General features: G+C 39.6%; 1 protein-coding gene across 1 annotated transcript in view; it reads right to left on the bottom strand.

Annotated features, from left to right (window-relative positions):
• LOC134676307 (uncharacterized) overlaps positions 1-11,122 on the bottom strand; it is a 33,815-nt gene extending 22,693 nt beyond the window's left edge. The window contains exons 1-6 of the mRNA XM_063534682.1: positions 10,376-11,122; positions 7,712-7,839; positions 6,816-6,931; positions 5,919-6,035; positions 4,998-5,117; positions 2,385-2,500 (exon numbers count right to left, since the gene is read on the bottom strand). Coding sequence (XP_063390752.1) covers positions 2,385-2,500; positions 4,998-5,117; positions 5,919-6,035; positions 6,816-6,931; positions 7,712-7,839; positions 10,376-10,804 — 1,026 coding nt within the window. The 5' untranslated portion in view covers positions 10,805-11,122. The remainder of the gene's footprint in view (positions 1-2,384; positions 2,501-4,997; positions 5,118-5,918; positions 6,036-6,815; positions 6,932-7,711; positions 7,840-10,375) is intronic.
• Between the last annotated feature and the right edge of the window lie 4,867 nt (positions 11,123-15,989).

The following is a 15,989-nucleotide window of genomic DNA, read 5'->3' as shown; positions in this document are numbered from 1 at the left end:
TGAATAAAATATTTTTTTTTTTTATTTTTTTTTTTTGTTCGTTAGCTAAAATGCGTTTGCTTTCCAAGTAATTGTACAATTGTTCGTATATTATTCGTTCTATAATTTTCGAGAATATTGATAACAATGCGATAGGTCTATAGTTTTCTATTTTTTCTTTATTATTTTTTTTAAACAATGGTTTGACTACCGCAATTTTGAGACTGTCCGGGAAGATTCCTGTTTGAAGTATTAGGTTGCAAATGTGAGTAAAAGGTTGCAGTATAATATCAGCGCATTGTTTTACAACATCTGTTGTAATTTCATCATATCCGGTACTGTTTGTATTTTTTAGTTGCTTAATTATTTTATATACACCCTGGGGTGTCACCGGACCTAGGAACATGGAATGTAAAGCATTAAAGGAAAGTTTTACTTTATTATTGTTGTTGGATTTTACTTGTGTCGTTGGTTGTTCAGTGAAAAAATCATTAAAACAGTCAGCTATATCTACAGGATTTGTTAACAAAGTGTTATCATCTTTGACAATTTTCGTAATGGTTTGCTTAGGACAGTTTTCATTGTGGTTTTTTATGATATTCCACGCAGCTCGACATTTATTATCCGATTTTTTTATGTAATTGTTGTTTTGTGCTTTTTGTGTGAGCTTTATGATTTTTTTTAGTCTGGTAGAATATGATGTTAGTTCGGCTTTGTTCGATTCATTGGGATTTGACCTGTAGCGCCACAGTATTTCACGTTTTTTTTTGCAACAAATTCTAATCCCTTTGGTAACCCAACGCGGTTTTATTCTTTGTGATAGTTTTATTAGTTTGAAGGGGAAACATAGTTTGAACAGCAACAAAATTCACGTTATCGTATGGTATCACCAGTGCAAAAAGTGGCAGTGGACCTTCGATGTTTGCGTAAATGCCGACGGTAGGGTTGTCAAAAACTTTTTCACCACACCAGCTCGGAAAGGCTTACTTTGCACTTCAAAAACTGATAGCAACGTTGCATTTAATTCACATGTGAGGGTTGGTGTGGTGAAAAATTTTGTGTTTCACTCGGGGGCAAATTTTGTTAGACCCTCGTGCTTTGAAACCCTCGCAATGCTTAAGATTCCATTTTTCGAACCACTCGCTACGCTCGTGGTTCAATTTTGGAATCTTTCGCTTGCTCGGGTATCATTAGCACGAGCGGTTAAACAACAACTTTGCCCCCTTGTAAAACCAATAACTATTACACGACTGCCCGAGACTTACACTTGACTTACTATAAGACCCGTTAGCCCTGTTAGTAGTACCGAACTACTAAATGAATGAAATGATATGAAAATTTTTATTTCAGGAAACTAGTGGCCCATACATAAATACCTTAAAACTAGCATACGTATTATAAAAATATATTTTAAAAACTAAACAATACAAATCACATTATGGCTGCGATGCATTACGCAACCCCGCAGTGCCAGGGAGCCGGGCGCGAAACCACCGAAACTAACGATGGCGATGTATGTGTCAGCGGCCGATCGTAAGATCAGGCATATCGTGAAATTCCTAGGCATATCGTGAAACGTGAAAATCTTTGACTCGTTCCCTGAGTCGACGCGGGGCTCCTATTTCTGGGCAGTTTGCCCTTCGGGCATCTGAAGCAACCTAACGAACCTATCCTGCCTATATATTGGTTTAATGTGACTATCGTCAAAACATTACACAGGAACATTACGATCTGCCTGATTTTACGATCGGCCGCCGACATATGGGTATCGTCTTCGGTCGTCCCGTTCGTTTTTCGTCAAGTTCTTAAATTAGTCCTATTCTACTTTCGTCACTCATTCTACATTGAAAGCCACCGACGATTGTAACGAATGTAGAATGAGTGACGAAAGCAGAATAGGGCTAATTTAAGAACTTGACGAAAAACGAATGGGACGACCCAAGACGATACCGACATATGGACTTCGAGTGCGCGCGTTTGAAATCAACCTTATCGACAACAAACAATGTGGTACCCCTTGATTGAAATCGTCACAAATGATATGGTGTCTGTCTAAAGTTTTAAAGCATAGACCCTAGTATTACATAGATGAGCTATACGCGTGCCTCCGTGAGGGACAAAACATACGCAAAGCGACAATATTAAAAACACGTTTTAACATTCCTGACAACATACCAAAAACAATCTACGTAATTCGGTCGGGTTATTTGTTGCCCACCATAAACCATACTAAATTTTTGGTGGGGAACAAACAAAAAGTGAGACTGTGACAAGGACAAGCAATAATACCGCTTTCTCTGCTACTTCTGCTGAAATTTCCATAAGTGCATCTCGTTCGGTCGTTTGGGAGGGGCCCCGTGTCATCTCTATGTTATTGTAACTCTATGGTTTAAAGGCTGTCTCACCTGCTGACATTTGGTAGGGTCCGCCACGACGCACCGCACCTGCCGCCATGCCGGGTTGCACGACTTGAAAGTGTCGAGCAGCCAAGTCAGGTCGTCGCCAATCAACGCCGATATGCCTACACGCAAAAATAGGTTAAAAATAGTTCGATACTCTATTACAGGGGGCTCCAAAGTATGCCTTGCAAACCCGATTCTTGGACCAGTCCAAGAACACTTACTTTTGGCCCGCAGAAAAGTCAGAGGTCAAAACGTTTAGAGATTGCCTTATTTATAATAAGTTCTATGAACTAGCGACCCCGGCTTCGCACGGGTTAACAAATTATACACCTAAACCTTCCTAAAAATCACTCTCACTCAGAAAAGAATCCACTCTATTGATAGGTGAAAACCGCATGAAAATCCGTTCAGTAGTTTTTAAGTTTATCGTGAACAAAGATACAAACAGACAGACGAGACGGGGGACTTTGTTTTATAAGTTATAAGGTGTAGTGATCATCAATATTGTGAAACAAAGGAGCTATACCGGCACAAAAAGAGGACTTTTATGTTTCATGCCAATGTCTGTCCGTCTGTGACATCGTAGGCATCATCGTAGCTCTCCAACGGATCAATTTCGGTCCAGCAGTTCGAAGAGTATAAGTTTTTTTACAAAATAATCTAAGCCATTTATAGATTTTGTTGGCGTTTAAAAGGTTTTTATATTTAAGAATTACTTCCATAGTCGACGAGCCGCAATACGTTTTCTTACCCCCTTATTCATAAAACTTTACAAGCCTGATTTAGTTAAATTATGTTTCATTTACCCCTTTTCTGACAAATACATATGTCAAAATGACAGATAAGGACAAACGATTATTAGCTAATTCAGGTTTGTAGCGCGTTTATGAATAAGGGGGTTAAATTTTATCCCACTTCCACTATTAAGAATTATTTTAAAACGCTGATTGTGTTGACATGTTCGAAAATGTCAGTAATGTCAACATACCCGCGCTGACGATGACCGACTTCCCGTTCCCGTCTTCAGCCAGGAACAGCGTCACGTTGTGCTTCACGCCGGGACTGCCCGTCCCGCCCACTGTTTTACAACACTGACTGTGCTGACATGTTGGAATCAGTCAGTAATGTCAACATACCCGCGCTGACGATGACCGACTTCCCGTTCCCGTCTTCAGCCAGGAACAGCGTCACGTTGTGCTTCACGCTGGGACTGCCCGTCCCGCCCACTGTTTTACAACACTGACTGTGTTGACATGTTCGAATCTGTCAGTAATGTCAACATACCCGCGCTGACGATGACCGACTTCCCGTTCCCGTCTTCAGCCAGGAACAGCGTCACGTTGTGCTTCACGCTGGGACTGCCCGTCCCGCCCACTGTATTACAACACTGACTGTGTTGACATGTTGGAATCTGTCAGTAATGTCAACATACCCGCGCTGACGATGACCGACTTCCCGTTCCCGTCTTCAGCCAGGAACAGCGTCACGTTGTGCTTCACGCTGGGACTGCCCGTCCCGCCCACTGTATTACAACACTGACTGTGTTGACATGTTGGAATCTGTCAGTAATGTCAACATACCCGCGCTGACGATGACCGACTTCCCGTTCCCGTCTTCAGCCAGGAACAGCGTCACGTTGTGCTTCACGCTGGGACTGCCCGTCCCGCCCACTGTATTACAACACTGACTGTGTTGACATGTTGGAATCTGTCAGTAATGTCAACATACCCGCGCTGACGATGACCGACTTCCCGTTCCCGTCTTCAGCCAGGAACAGCGTCACGTTGTGCTTCACGCTGGGACTGCCCGTCCCGCCCACTGTATTACAACACTGACTGTGTTGACATGTTGGAATCTGTCAGTAATGTCAACATACCCGCGCTGACGATGACCGACTTCCCGTTCCCGTCTTCAGCCAGGAACAGCGTCACGTTGTGCTTCACGCTGGGACTGCCCGTCCCGCCCACTGTATTACAACACTGACTGTGTTGACATGTTGGAATCTGTCAGTAATGTCAACATACCCGCGCTGACGATGACCGACTTCCCGTTCCCGTCTTCAGCCAGGAACAGCGTCACGTTGTGCTTCACGCTGGGACTGCCCGTCCCGCCCACTGTATTACAACACTGACTGTGTTGACATGTTGGAATCTGTCAGTAATGTCAACATACCCGCGCTGACGATGACCGACTTCCCGTTCCCGTCTTCAGCCAGGAACAGCGTCACGTTGTGCTTCACGCTGGGACTGCCCGTCCCGCCCACTGTATTACAACACTGACTGTGTTGACATGTTGGAATCTGTCAGTAATGTCAACATACCCGCGCTGACGATGACCGACTTCCCGTTCCCGTCTTCAGCCAGGAACAGCGTCACGTTGTGCTTCACGCTGGGACTGCCCGTCCCGCCCACTGTATTACAACACTGACTGTGTTGACATGTTGGAATCTGTCAGTAATGTCAACATACCCGCGCTGACGATGACCGACTTCCCGTTCCCGTCTTCAGCCAGGAACAGCGTCACGTTGTGCTTCACGCCGGGACTGCCCGTCCCGCCCACTGTATTACAACACTGACTGTGTTGACATGTTCGAATCTGTCAGCAATGTCAACATACCCGCGCTGACGATGACCGACTTCCCGTTCCCGTCTTCAGCCAGGAACAGCGTCACGTTGTGCTTCACGCTGGGACTGCCCGTCCCGCCCACTGTTGGGATGGTGCTGTTGAATTCGATGCCTGCACAAAAATAATAAGTCTTCTTAGTAAAAAAATTAATGTAACCTTATGCTTATATGTTTCTAGCTGATATATATGACTGAATGTCAAAGGTAATACAACTAAATCGGCACAAAAAAGGTTAAATAAAGTTTTTTTTAAATACAGACCATTGCATCTCTGCGTGATCGCATCAGAAATGAGGTCATCCGCAGAAGAACTAAAGTAACCGATGTAGCCCTCCGAATCGCTAAACTTAAGTGGGCGGGGCACATTGCCCGTAGAATAGAATAGAATAGAATAGAATAGAATAAAACTTTATTTTATATAATTTAGGTTACAGAATTATGGCCCGCCAAGTGCAAGCAGTATTATTTTACATATATGTCTTAGGTATCAAAAAGATCTAATGTAAAGTAAATGGGGCTCAGTTCAGACATGAACTGGCTCACGCGAAAGCTATGTATACATTTAAATGATAGGGATACGAGGTGGGGCCATTCGCTTGGAGAGTGGTTTTCCTCTTTCGTGTCTACACACATAGTCAATTTCACCAGTACGCAGGCCAGGCAACATAGGATTATGGTGGTTCGGCTTATCATATCTGTCCCCGGGTTGCGTAAGACCCGGAATTTGCTGATCTTTTAACTTACGGAGCATGTCTTCATGGAGGTCTCTAGCCCGTATGTACCATGGATCTTCATCAAGCATCTGCCCGTAGAACCGATGGCCAGTGGCCAATTTTAGGGGAGGCCTATGTCCAGCAGTGGACGTCCTCTGGCTGATAAGATGATGAGACCATTAAGTTTCCAACATGTATACCTGTTTCAATGCAGAGGAACTGAGGAACTGCGTTGAAGGCCATCTGCATGCTTGGAGTTGTGAGGTACACACACTGGATACAGCCTGATGGCGAATGCAGTAGCTTCACTCCGGCATCTGCATGTATTAAGAAATGGTTAAGTATTATATGTGTGGAGAAGATTGGGGGAGGCCTTTGCCCAAAGACACACAGAAGTGGTTACCATAGAATGTAGAATAAATAAACTGTAGATTTAGTATTAAAAAAAGTACCTTTTCTGAAATAAGGCTATATATAAATAAATAAATATTACATGTAATACCGGAATAGTATATCACAGTAAATATGTAATAATTATATAGCATAATTATATGTTCATTTATATTCTTTTGGTTTCATTAGATAGTTACTTTTTTTAAAGCGGTTTTTAATAAAAAAGACACGTCAAGATTGTGTAGTCTTTTCTAATGCTAAAAAAACGAGGTATATAAAATATAGTTTGTCAAAGGACTGTCTCATTTCAATCATAGACAGAGATAATCATAATATCTTTGTCTTATACTAGTATTAGAACCCAAAAAAAAAGGATGAGTTTTCCTGGTTCTTACTGACTGACCAACTTATATGTAATAAATGAGTAAATAAATAAATAAATATTATAGGACATTTTTACACAAATTGACTAAGCCCCACGGTAAGCTCAAGAAGCCTTGTGTTGTGGGTACTCAGACAACGATATAAATAATATGTATATAAATAATTAAAAACATAGAAAACAACCATGACTCAGGAACAAATATCTGTATCATAATACAAATAAATGCCCTTACCAGGATTCGAACCCGGGACCATCGGCTTCATAGGCAGGGTCACTACCCACTAGGCCAGACCGGTCGTCAGATGAAACATACACTTACCATAGTTAAGCTGGAGTTTCCTCACAACGAAATCATACTTCTGGTTGAGCCAGCGGACGGCACCGGTGCCCGTGGCTACCAGCTGTTCCTCCGTTGTGATCACCGATGGCTCAGAGCTGCAAGCAAACAGGGTTTCATCAAACATTGTCACACAACCAAGCGAAAGAATCGGGAAAATAAATCCTGTGACATTTTTGCCGATTAGTTGGTAATATCTGGGAGACCGAGCTTTGCTCATTTTTTGGCTATTTTCTTAAATAACTTCTAACTTATTTATTTTAAAATTATGAAAAATAATATTCTAAATTCTCAAAATATCCGAGCAAAATATATTTATTAAAGCTTTATTTCTTCCATAGTTTTAACAGTTTTATAAATATATTGTTTGACATGAAACTATGAATAGATAGTTAAAGCTATGAAACTATGATAGATAGTTAAAGCTATGAAACTATGATAGATAGTTAAAGCAAAATATATATAACACAATATAGTTTGAAGAACTTTATTTTTTAACTTTCTCATTTACCCCCCCTAAAGTGGCCCCCATGTTTAAAATTCATTTGTTTACGTAACATGTCCTTACGCCTTTGGGTCACTAATTTACATAAGTGTACCTTTCAACTTAATTGGTCCAGTAGTTTCCGAGAAAATAGCCCGTGACAGACGTGACAGTAGGCCCTACACCCGAAGGGTAGAAAAAGGCTAGAGAGAGAGAGAGAGAGAGAGAGAGAGAGAGAGAGAGAGAGAGAGAGAGAGAGAGAGAGAGAGAGAGAGAGAGAGAGAGAGAGAGAGAGAGAGAGAGACGTGACAGACGGACAGACACACAAACAGCCTATAAGGGTTCCGTTTATTCCTTTTGAGGTATGGAACCCTAAAAACAATAAAATTGTTACCTTTCAGCATTCTCCGTAGGTGGGTTCTCAATGATGGCCACCTCATACTCTTGCGGAGTCTCCACAGTCTGTTGGTTGTTGCTCATCTCATACTGCTGGTAAGTGTTAGGCTGTTCCTCTACTTGTTGCTGAAACATAGATTTTGGAATAAATATTAGGGCTGCGGACTATGCTGCCCTCATAAGCCGAATAGCGCTATCTCAAAAACAAATGATATTGAAAATTGAACTATCAGTAATAGAAACTAAGTTAGCTATGAATCTTCTTGAGATAGCGCTATTTGGCTTAGTAGGGCAATAATTAATATTATTTATTATAATCTAATTCAATTTAAATTTTATGTAATGTAATGATAATCAACCAATGTAATGTGATGTATTAAAATTAAATTCAATAATATAATCATTTTCTGTCTCGCATATGTGCAAGACTGAGAATTATTGTTAGGTAATATAAAATTTGCGCATCGTTTAATTACAATAGAATGCTGTACAATATTCTACAAGATAAGATAAGATAAGATAAGAATAGCCTTTATTGACCAAAATAGAATTATTACATATTGCATTTAAATAAATTCACATTTCATTTATCATTATATTAGTTTTAATATCTTTCCTATCAAATTTTTAATAAATATATTTTAATGTCATTGTTTTTGGTATTTTAGTCTGCCTTCTTGGCATAGGCCTCCTCCAGCTCTCTCCACGTCTCTCTATCCTGTGCCGTCCTAATCCAGTTTACTCCCGCATGCTTCTTGATGTCATCTGACCACCTCATTAATGGTGTAAAGACCATTCTACAAGAACATCCTGTAACTATAATTAAGTATTCTTGCAAATAAATGATATTGATTGATTGATTGATTGATTGATTGATTGATTGAATGGGTTCAATGGGGTTATCTGGTTGAAGTATTTTACAGATGGTGCCAGCAGTGGCGGGTATGCTATAAGGCCAAGTAGGCCTAGGGCGGCTAGACAAGAGGGGTGGCAGCAAGCTGGCAGTCTATATGATGGGTGCTGAGAAAGGGGCAGTAGTTACCACAGAGCCTGGGGCCTAGGGCGGCAAAGACTGAAAATCCGCCAGCAGAGCTTTTACTATCTCTTATGAATATTGTTGTATTCTTGTTTTAAATTTGGAATTTTATGGTCTGGACTGTAAGCCCACATGTAAAACTTTAGTTTAGATCATCATCAGTTCAAGTTAGGATTAGTTTTTTCAATGTCCCATGAGTGTGGCATACTCTTTTTAGTGAGTCCCAAGATGCAGACTCTGCCTATAGTTCGTTTTTTTAGCATTAGAAAGAACTTGCAAGAAGGTAAGCGATTTTGACATGTCTTTTAATTGAAAAACGCTTTTTAAAAACCAAAAACTATTACTTATGAAAGCAGAAGAATGTAAATGATCGTATTAGATTCATAATTGTTACATATTTGCCGTAACTTATTTTAAAAATGTATTATTCAATTAAAAGACACATCAAGATTGTTTACCTTTTTTCTAATGCAAAAAAAACGAGGTATGGTTTGGGGCTTACTGGACACCTTTTGTGCATGCTACTGTATACTTCTTATTTTCTTTCAATCAATTCGACGCTTATCATGAATAGTGGCACAACTCAAAATGAAATGCTATTGCATTTAATATTCTATCTTTTACTGGTAAGATTTAAAAATCGAACGGCATTTTGTTTTATGCCACTATTCATGATAAGCGTCGAATTTATGTCCTATGAAGAAAGACTACACTTCTTAAACCTCACAACCTTGAAGAAGCGCAGAGAGTGTGGAGATCTGATCGAGACATACAAAATACTAACCCAACACTATGATCTCAAAGATTTCCATAAGATGCTAGAACGCAATAACAACAACCGTCTGAGAGGTCATCTCATCAGTATAAGCTGATGTCCCGCAGGTCCTACAATAATCCTCATAGACGACACTTCTTTAGCAACAGAGTGGTCAAAGCTTGGAACAAACTCCCAGAGGACGTAGTATCGGCCCAAAGTGTCAATGAATTTAAGAATAAACTAGACAAGCACAATGCAAACTCTACTCAACACTGAAAACTCGATTGATGGCTCTAGATACAGGCATTATCAGTTATTTCAACTGCCTGCCTGCTTCACAAATAATAATTTAATCTATTATTCTCAATCAATTTAATCTTATTCTTATTTTTTTGTTACATAGAATTTTTAGGATTATTAAATAGCAATAAGGCTTGATTTTTTATATTATCTAGACTTTTAAAGGGTTAAAAAATCTTTATCATAACATTGATTTGACTATTCCGTTAGTAACGTAGGCATCACGAGCTGTGGGCAGTGGGGACGTGGGGAGATCTGACTAACTGTCTTATTATTAGGTTGATATAGTAAGGTCTTAGAGCATTTAATAACCGGAATCGCCTTTAAGAGCTTACCCTTCTTACCTTGCACAATTGTGCAAACTTTTGTATGGACTGACATGGCTATTTATTTTGTATGTTATGTACACATCATGTAGAAATAGCTAGCAATACATTTGAGCTCCTTTGCAAAAATCGGCAGACTGTTTGGACAGAAAATGACAGCCAAGGTGTCTCCAGTTACTACATGCTGTAAGGGTGAGGTAGACATAGCCCTTAGTAACTTGTTATTAAATGAAAAACACTTACATTGCTAACTTCAGGTGTGCCCTGTACAAAAGTAGTTCCCTCCTCCTCTGGCTCCCCTTTTACATCATAAATGGTCTCCGCCATCACAATGCGGCCCGAAGAGTCCATAGTCCACATTCCACCAAACGCAAAGTTCGAGGGATTACCGCTTTGTTCGTAAAGTATCACTGTATTTGGTCCCAGTTGGACAGGCTCTCCTTTCATATTCACGAACACGGGCTGCTCGAAATTCCCTTCCACCAGCTGCCCGGTATGCACTATCTGCTGCCCTTGCTCCACAGGCACCTCCACAACTTGATTTACAACCTCCACTTTGTCTTTGTCCTCCTGAGTCTTAGCTCGGCTCACCATAATTTTTTTCTTCTCGCTTTCCCCAGGATCGTCACTTTTCCGTTTTATCACAGTTTTCTTTTTGTTTTTCTTGTCCATTTTTATTTGTTACACTATGTAATTGCACTAAAACGCGCATAAAATACGCTGGGACGTGATATTATTTAAATATTTGGAAATAAAAGTAACTACAGTAAACAGAGGTACGCCGCACCCATTTGACAGCATTTTTCCTGCAGATTAATGTTTTAATGAGAAGAAATTAAACTAAATATAGCCACTTCACTAACTGCTGCTTTAATAAAAGCAAAAATGCTTGTTTGATAACATAAAATTGATATTAAACCGCCGTATTTAAGTGCGAAAGGGACAACTCAACTCAAAGAAGGGACGCCATTTTTAATCGCCACACATTTTACTATTAATGTTGCCATGTGCAACCAATTTTCTCGTAACATGCATCCGATATGCGATACACTTTGTGGTGTGTTGTAGGTTACGGTACTTGCATTTCTTTCTTCAGTACAGCAAACGAAAGTGACAAAGCTAAAAGTAACTACGAAGTTGCTACGAAGTAAATTGATAAGTTCCCTATTGCTTCTATCCATAGACTTATAATATATAAAGACGGTGTCTCAGCGAGCTGTCACTGTTGCCACTTTTGTTTAGTGTACGATTAACAATGAGGCCCACGTTGCTGTAGCCATGTCGATAAAGTCATATCGATAAACTATCGACATTTCTTGCAATTTTAATTTTACTTCAAAGGCTTAACGATACCTAAAATGACCAAAAACGCTTTTATTCTTTATTGTGGTTATCAGATCACAATTTTATAGTCACGCCCCAGCAGGGAACCAAGGGAAAGTTCAGATATTTAATTAAAATACATAAATACCTCTTAAAATAGGTGTTCCGCAATAATTGAATTATATTATTATATATTCATTATCCATTAGCATTTCAATTATGTTTATGTTTAACGAAGATATTGAAGCTTTAATTAATCGCTATTTCGTTCCGCTGTGTAGCGTTTATCGATATATAACATGATTAAAATCGACTTTTCACATCCCTAAAAGAGCACACATATACGCTTTTACGCACACATACACAGCCTGGGCGCATCAAGAAAGGCAACACTTGATTTGAAGTCCACCTTGTCAACAGTATGGTTGTCCTTTTTTGACAAACATCATTTTAAAAGAGCGAGGAGAGAGAAATGATACTAGTTGCTGCGTCGTGAAAGAGAACAGAAAACGTTGGGCCCTTGCTTCTATCACTTCTAAGCGCCATAACGCCATAACATAAAGCCCGCTGCACATCCAAATCTAAAAAATCGAGGAGGGGCTTAATACAAATTGTAAAGTATTATTGAACGATTCTACTTCTACGAATATATTTTTCTAGTACTTAAAATAAAAATTATAATATAATAAAAAAATGATTTTTATATTCAGCAAAGTGTAATTTATAAGTGTATAACCGGCCTTATGACAGCAGAAACAAACCAAAATTGATGCCTATGGTTAGCAGTGTCTATGGCAATAAAACCCCGAGAAAATCAAAAGACAGGCGGTCCGGATTCGTACTAGGGTCCGGATGCGTCCGGATTCATCCTTGGGTCTGGATTCATACTACTTGGGTCCCAATTCATACTAGCCGGTCGGCTTACCTCGGGCGGGAGCCAGAAAGGCGGGAAGTATGGTATGGTACACTCCATAGCGGGAAGTAAAAAAACATCTTGTCATAAAATGTATTCTAACTAACGACTGAACGAAGATATTTCTAAAAAACCCGGCCAAGTGCGAGTCGGACTCGCGCACGAAGGGTTCCGTGCCATTAAGCCCGCTCCACACTCGTGCGCTTTCCACAGGAAAAGGTATCTTATGGCGGCTGGCGCTTACGTCGCATAGCACCGCAATAATATTGGAGCGGCATAATAACAGCAGTTCCACTACTCGTCACCAGATGTCACAAGTGTCGTTACTGACGAAAAACTTTCTGCTAAAACAATTAAACTAATATTACAAGTAGAAGGAGTTGGAAAACTTGGAAATAAATTTCACAATATACCTATAACTAATATTACCTACAAGCAGAAGGAGTTGGAAATAGATTTTCGGTTAATCCGGTTATAATATTAGCTGAAAATTATTGAGCATTTGACTTTTCGGTCGCCGCTTCATCTATTGTCAAGTAGCAGTTGAGTAGCAGTCACTACAGTACTGATAAATTTTCCGCTACTTGACGCTAGATGTTGACTAAGAGATAACTTCAGTGTTGCCAACTCGGATTTTGAAAAAATGCTAGACTTATGTCTAGATTATGCCAAAATTATGCTAAAGTTTTTTTAAATTAGCTAAAAAAAATGCTAAAATGTCAACTTGAAATTAGATACTTAAAACACATACATTTTTTAAATTTGCCGCCTTTTTCTACTGACAAGATCTGCTTGACCAACTTTATATAATCCGTCGACGTCCATCCGTCCACAAAAGTCAAAATTCATATGAAAATATGAACCACATAAGGCGATGGCGCATATTGTTACTGCCAATTTGGTGCAAACTTGGCTTAGACTAAATTATGCTAAAAAATATGCCAGATGCTAAATGGAAAATTTTGGTGCCAAAGCATGTGAAAATATGCCAGATCTGGCATCAATTATGCCAAGTTGGCAACACTGAATAACTTCCGTTATGGGCAGTGGCGGATTTGCAGTCTTTGCCGCCCTAGGCCCCAGGCCTTGTAGCCGCCCCTTTCTCAGCATCAGCACCCGTCAGATTGACTACACTTAAGTCAGGCAACGAAAAGGTATAGAGGGAAATGCTTGGGACACATTTTTAACTTAGTAACTTTATTTGGACTCGTTAGAAGGTGAACATATTGTGTGTATGAATCAGGTTACATTGCAGGTGGAATATTTAGTTACACCGAAACTACCTTTTCAGGTGTACATACATTTACAGTATACATATTAGGAACACTCATGATAAACATAAATAATCATTTATGCAGTAAAAACATTTTTCTCAAAAGTCCCCTTGAGCGGGGGTAGGGGGATTTGATTTGAAGGTCATATTTTTCGGTTTTTTCGCTTATTATATCTCAGAAACTATACGTCCTTGTGACATGCATGATCATAGGAACATATAGGTTTTACGAAAAAATTAAGCAAATACTTATTCGTATTAAGTGACATTTTTACCATCAATAACATTGACTTTTTATGTACCTACCTACAAAAATATTCAAAAAATCTAAAAAAGAAACATAAGAAAAACGTTTTTTAGCTATACCTATAAACACTCAAATAAAATCTCTTTTCCTTCTTTTGGCCTCCAGAGAAGTTTAAAGCACAAATTAGTAGGTATTTAAATATGATCACTAATAAACTGTTAAAATCTTTCGGGTTCCTTTCCTCGTGAGCACCGTGATAATATTATTAAAGGAAAAAAATGGAAAGGAGGGGATGGTCATATTTTGCCTATTTTCTTGAATAACTGCTATAGTTGGTCAAGCAGATCTTGTCAGTAGAAAAAGGAGGCAAATTTGAAAAAATGCAGGCGCGAAGGGATATCGTCTCATAGAAAATTTGGATTTCGCGCCTTTTTCTACTGACAAGATTTGCTTGACCATCTATAAACTATTTATCCTAAAATTATAAAAAAAATTGAGATCTTACAATGAGCTCTTTGATTTGATATGTAACACGATATAGTTTGAAAAACTTTATTTTTTAATTTTCTCATTTACCCCCAAACATGGCCACCACATTTAAAATTTATTTATTTACGTTACACGTCCATCTTTGGGTCACAAACTTACATAATATCTATTTCAACTTAATTACTCCAGTAGTTTCGGAGAAAATAGGCTGTGACAGACGGACAGCCAGACGCACGAGTGATCCTATTAGGGTTCCGTTTTTTCCTTTTGAGGTACGGAACCCTAAAAACGGGGAACAAGGCGCGAAGGCGTAAACAATCTGCGAAATCGACCACACTAGCGTTCGGGGCTTTACGCTGCGATTCGCGCACAAGTGTGGAGGGCCCCTCATGATATCGAAAAACTTGTAGCTTGTAGCAAATTTAACCAGCTTTCATTTTGGATAATGCTCATGTCGTTAGAGCGAACGCATAGTTTCTGAGATATAAGCGAAAAACCGAAAAATGTGACCTTCAAACCCCTCTCTTCCCCCGGCTCAAGGGCTACGGCCGGGGATTTTTGATATGTTCACCTCCTAGATAGTCCAAATAAAGTTAGGTACGAAGTCAAAAATTGTGTTTCAAGTATTTCCCTCTATAGGTACCTTTTTGTGAAAATTCTTTGCCTAATTTTGAGTTATTGTTTGTTATCATCAGCGAATTTTTTGACACAATTCGCCGCCCCTAGTATCTTGCCGCCCTAGGCCCGGGCCTACTGTGCCTTATGGGAAAGCCGCCACTGGTTATGGCATAGAAAAATATAGTAAGATAGAGTGCCCAATCCATACATCAGAGGGCCTACCGCGAACCACGTACGACGTGTTGCCTCCCTGTCGCACTTACGTACGCATTTACAAGTACGACAGAGAGGCAACACGTCGAACGTGGTTCGCGGTAGGCACTCATTTTTGGTACCGAAACGACAACTATTATTTTCGTAGTCGACATCTAGCATCGAGTAGCGGAATTATCAGTACTGTAGTGACTGCTACACAACTGCTACTTGACAATAGATGAAGCGGCGACCGAAAGTCTAATGCTCAACAATTATCAGCTAATATTATAACCGGACTAACCGGAACTCTATTTTCAACTCCTTCTGCTTCTAAAATTCTTTGTAAATTGTTGTTCAATACAATTTGTCGTGAGTCGCCATACGAGAGACATCTAGTATCGAGTAACGATAAGAATAAGAATAAGAGATGTTTATTAGCACAAATAATAATAACTAATAACAGTAATAACACAAAACTAAAATTCAATTACATAAATATTTGTGCCAAAAGGTCCTCACTCAGCTTATATTAAGAAATAGTTCCGCTACTCGATGCTAGATGTCGATTGCGAAAATAATAGTCTTTTGCCACAGAATAAATAATAGTACTACCGTACAGAAAGGAAGCTTCCTACAAAACCGAAGTTTGACAGCGGTTCAGGGTCGAATCATGCTATCCCTTTCTAATACATGGCACTATCCCTTTCGGCTAATTAGGGTTGTCAAAATTCAAGTGATTATCTTATCTGTGGTCGTGCACGCAAAAGGAAGTCAAGTGGTGCCAACCCTAATAATTGCT

The sequence above is a fragment of the Cydia fagiglandana genome, chromosome 24 (assembly GCF_963556715.1).
Source record: "Cydia fagiglandana chromosome 24, ilCydFagi1.1, whole genome shotgun sequence".
In the NCBI taxonomy this organism is placed as follows: Eukaryota; Metazoa; Arthropoda; class Insecta; order Lepidoptera; family Tortricidae; genus Cydia; species Cydia fagiglandana.
Note: the sequence above shows the minus strand (reverse complement) of the source record. Positions and strands in the feature narration are given on the sequence as shown.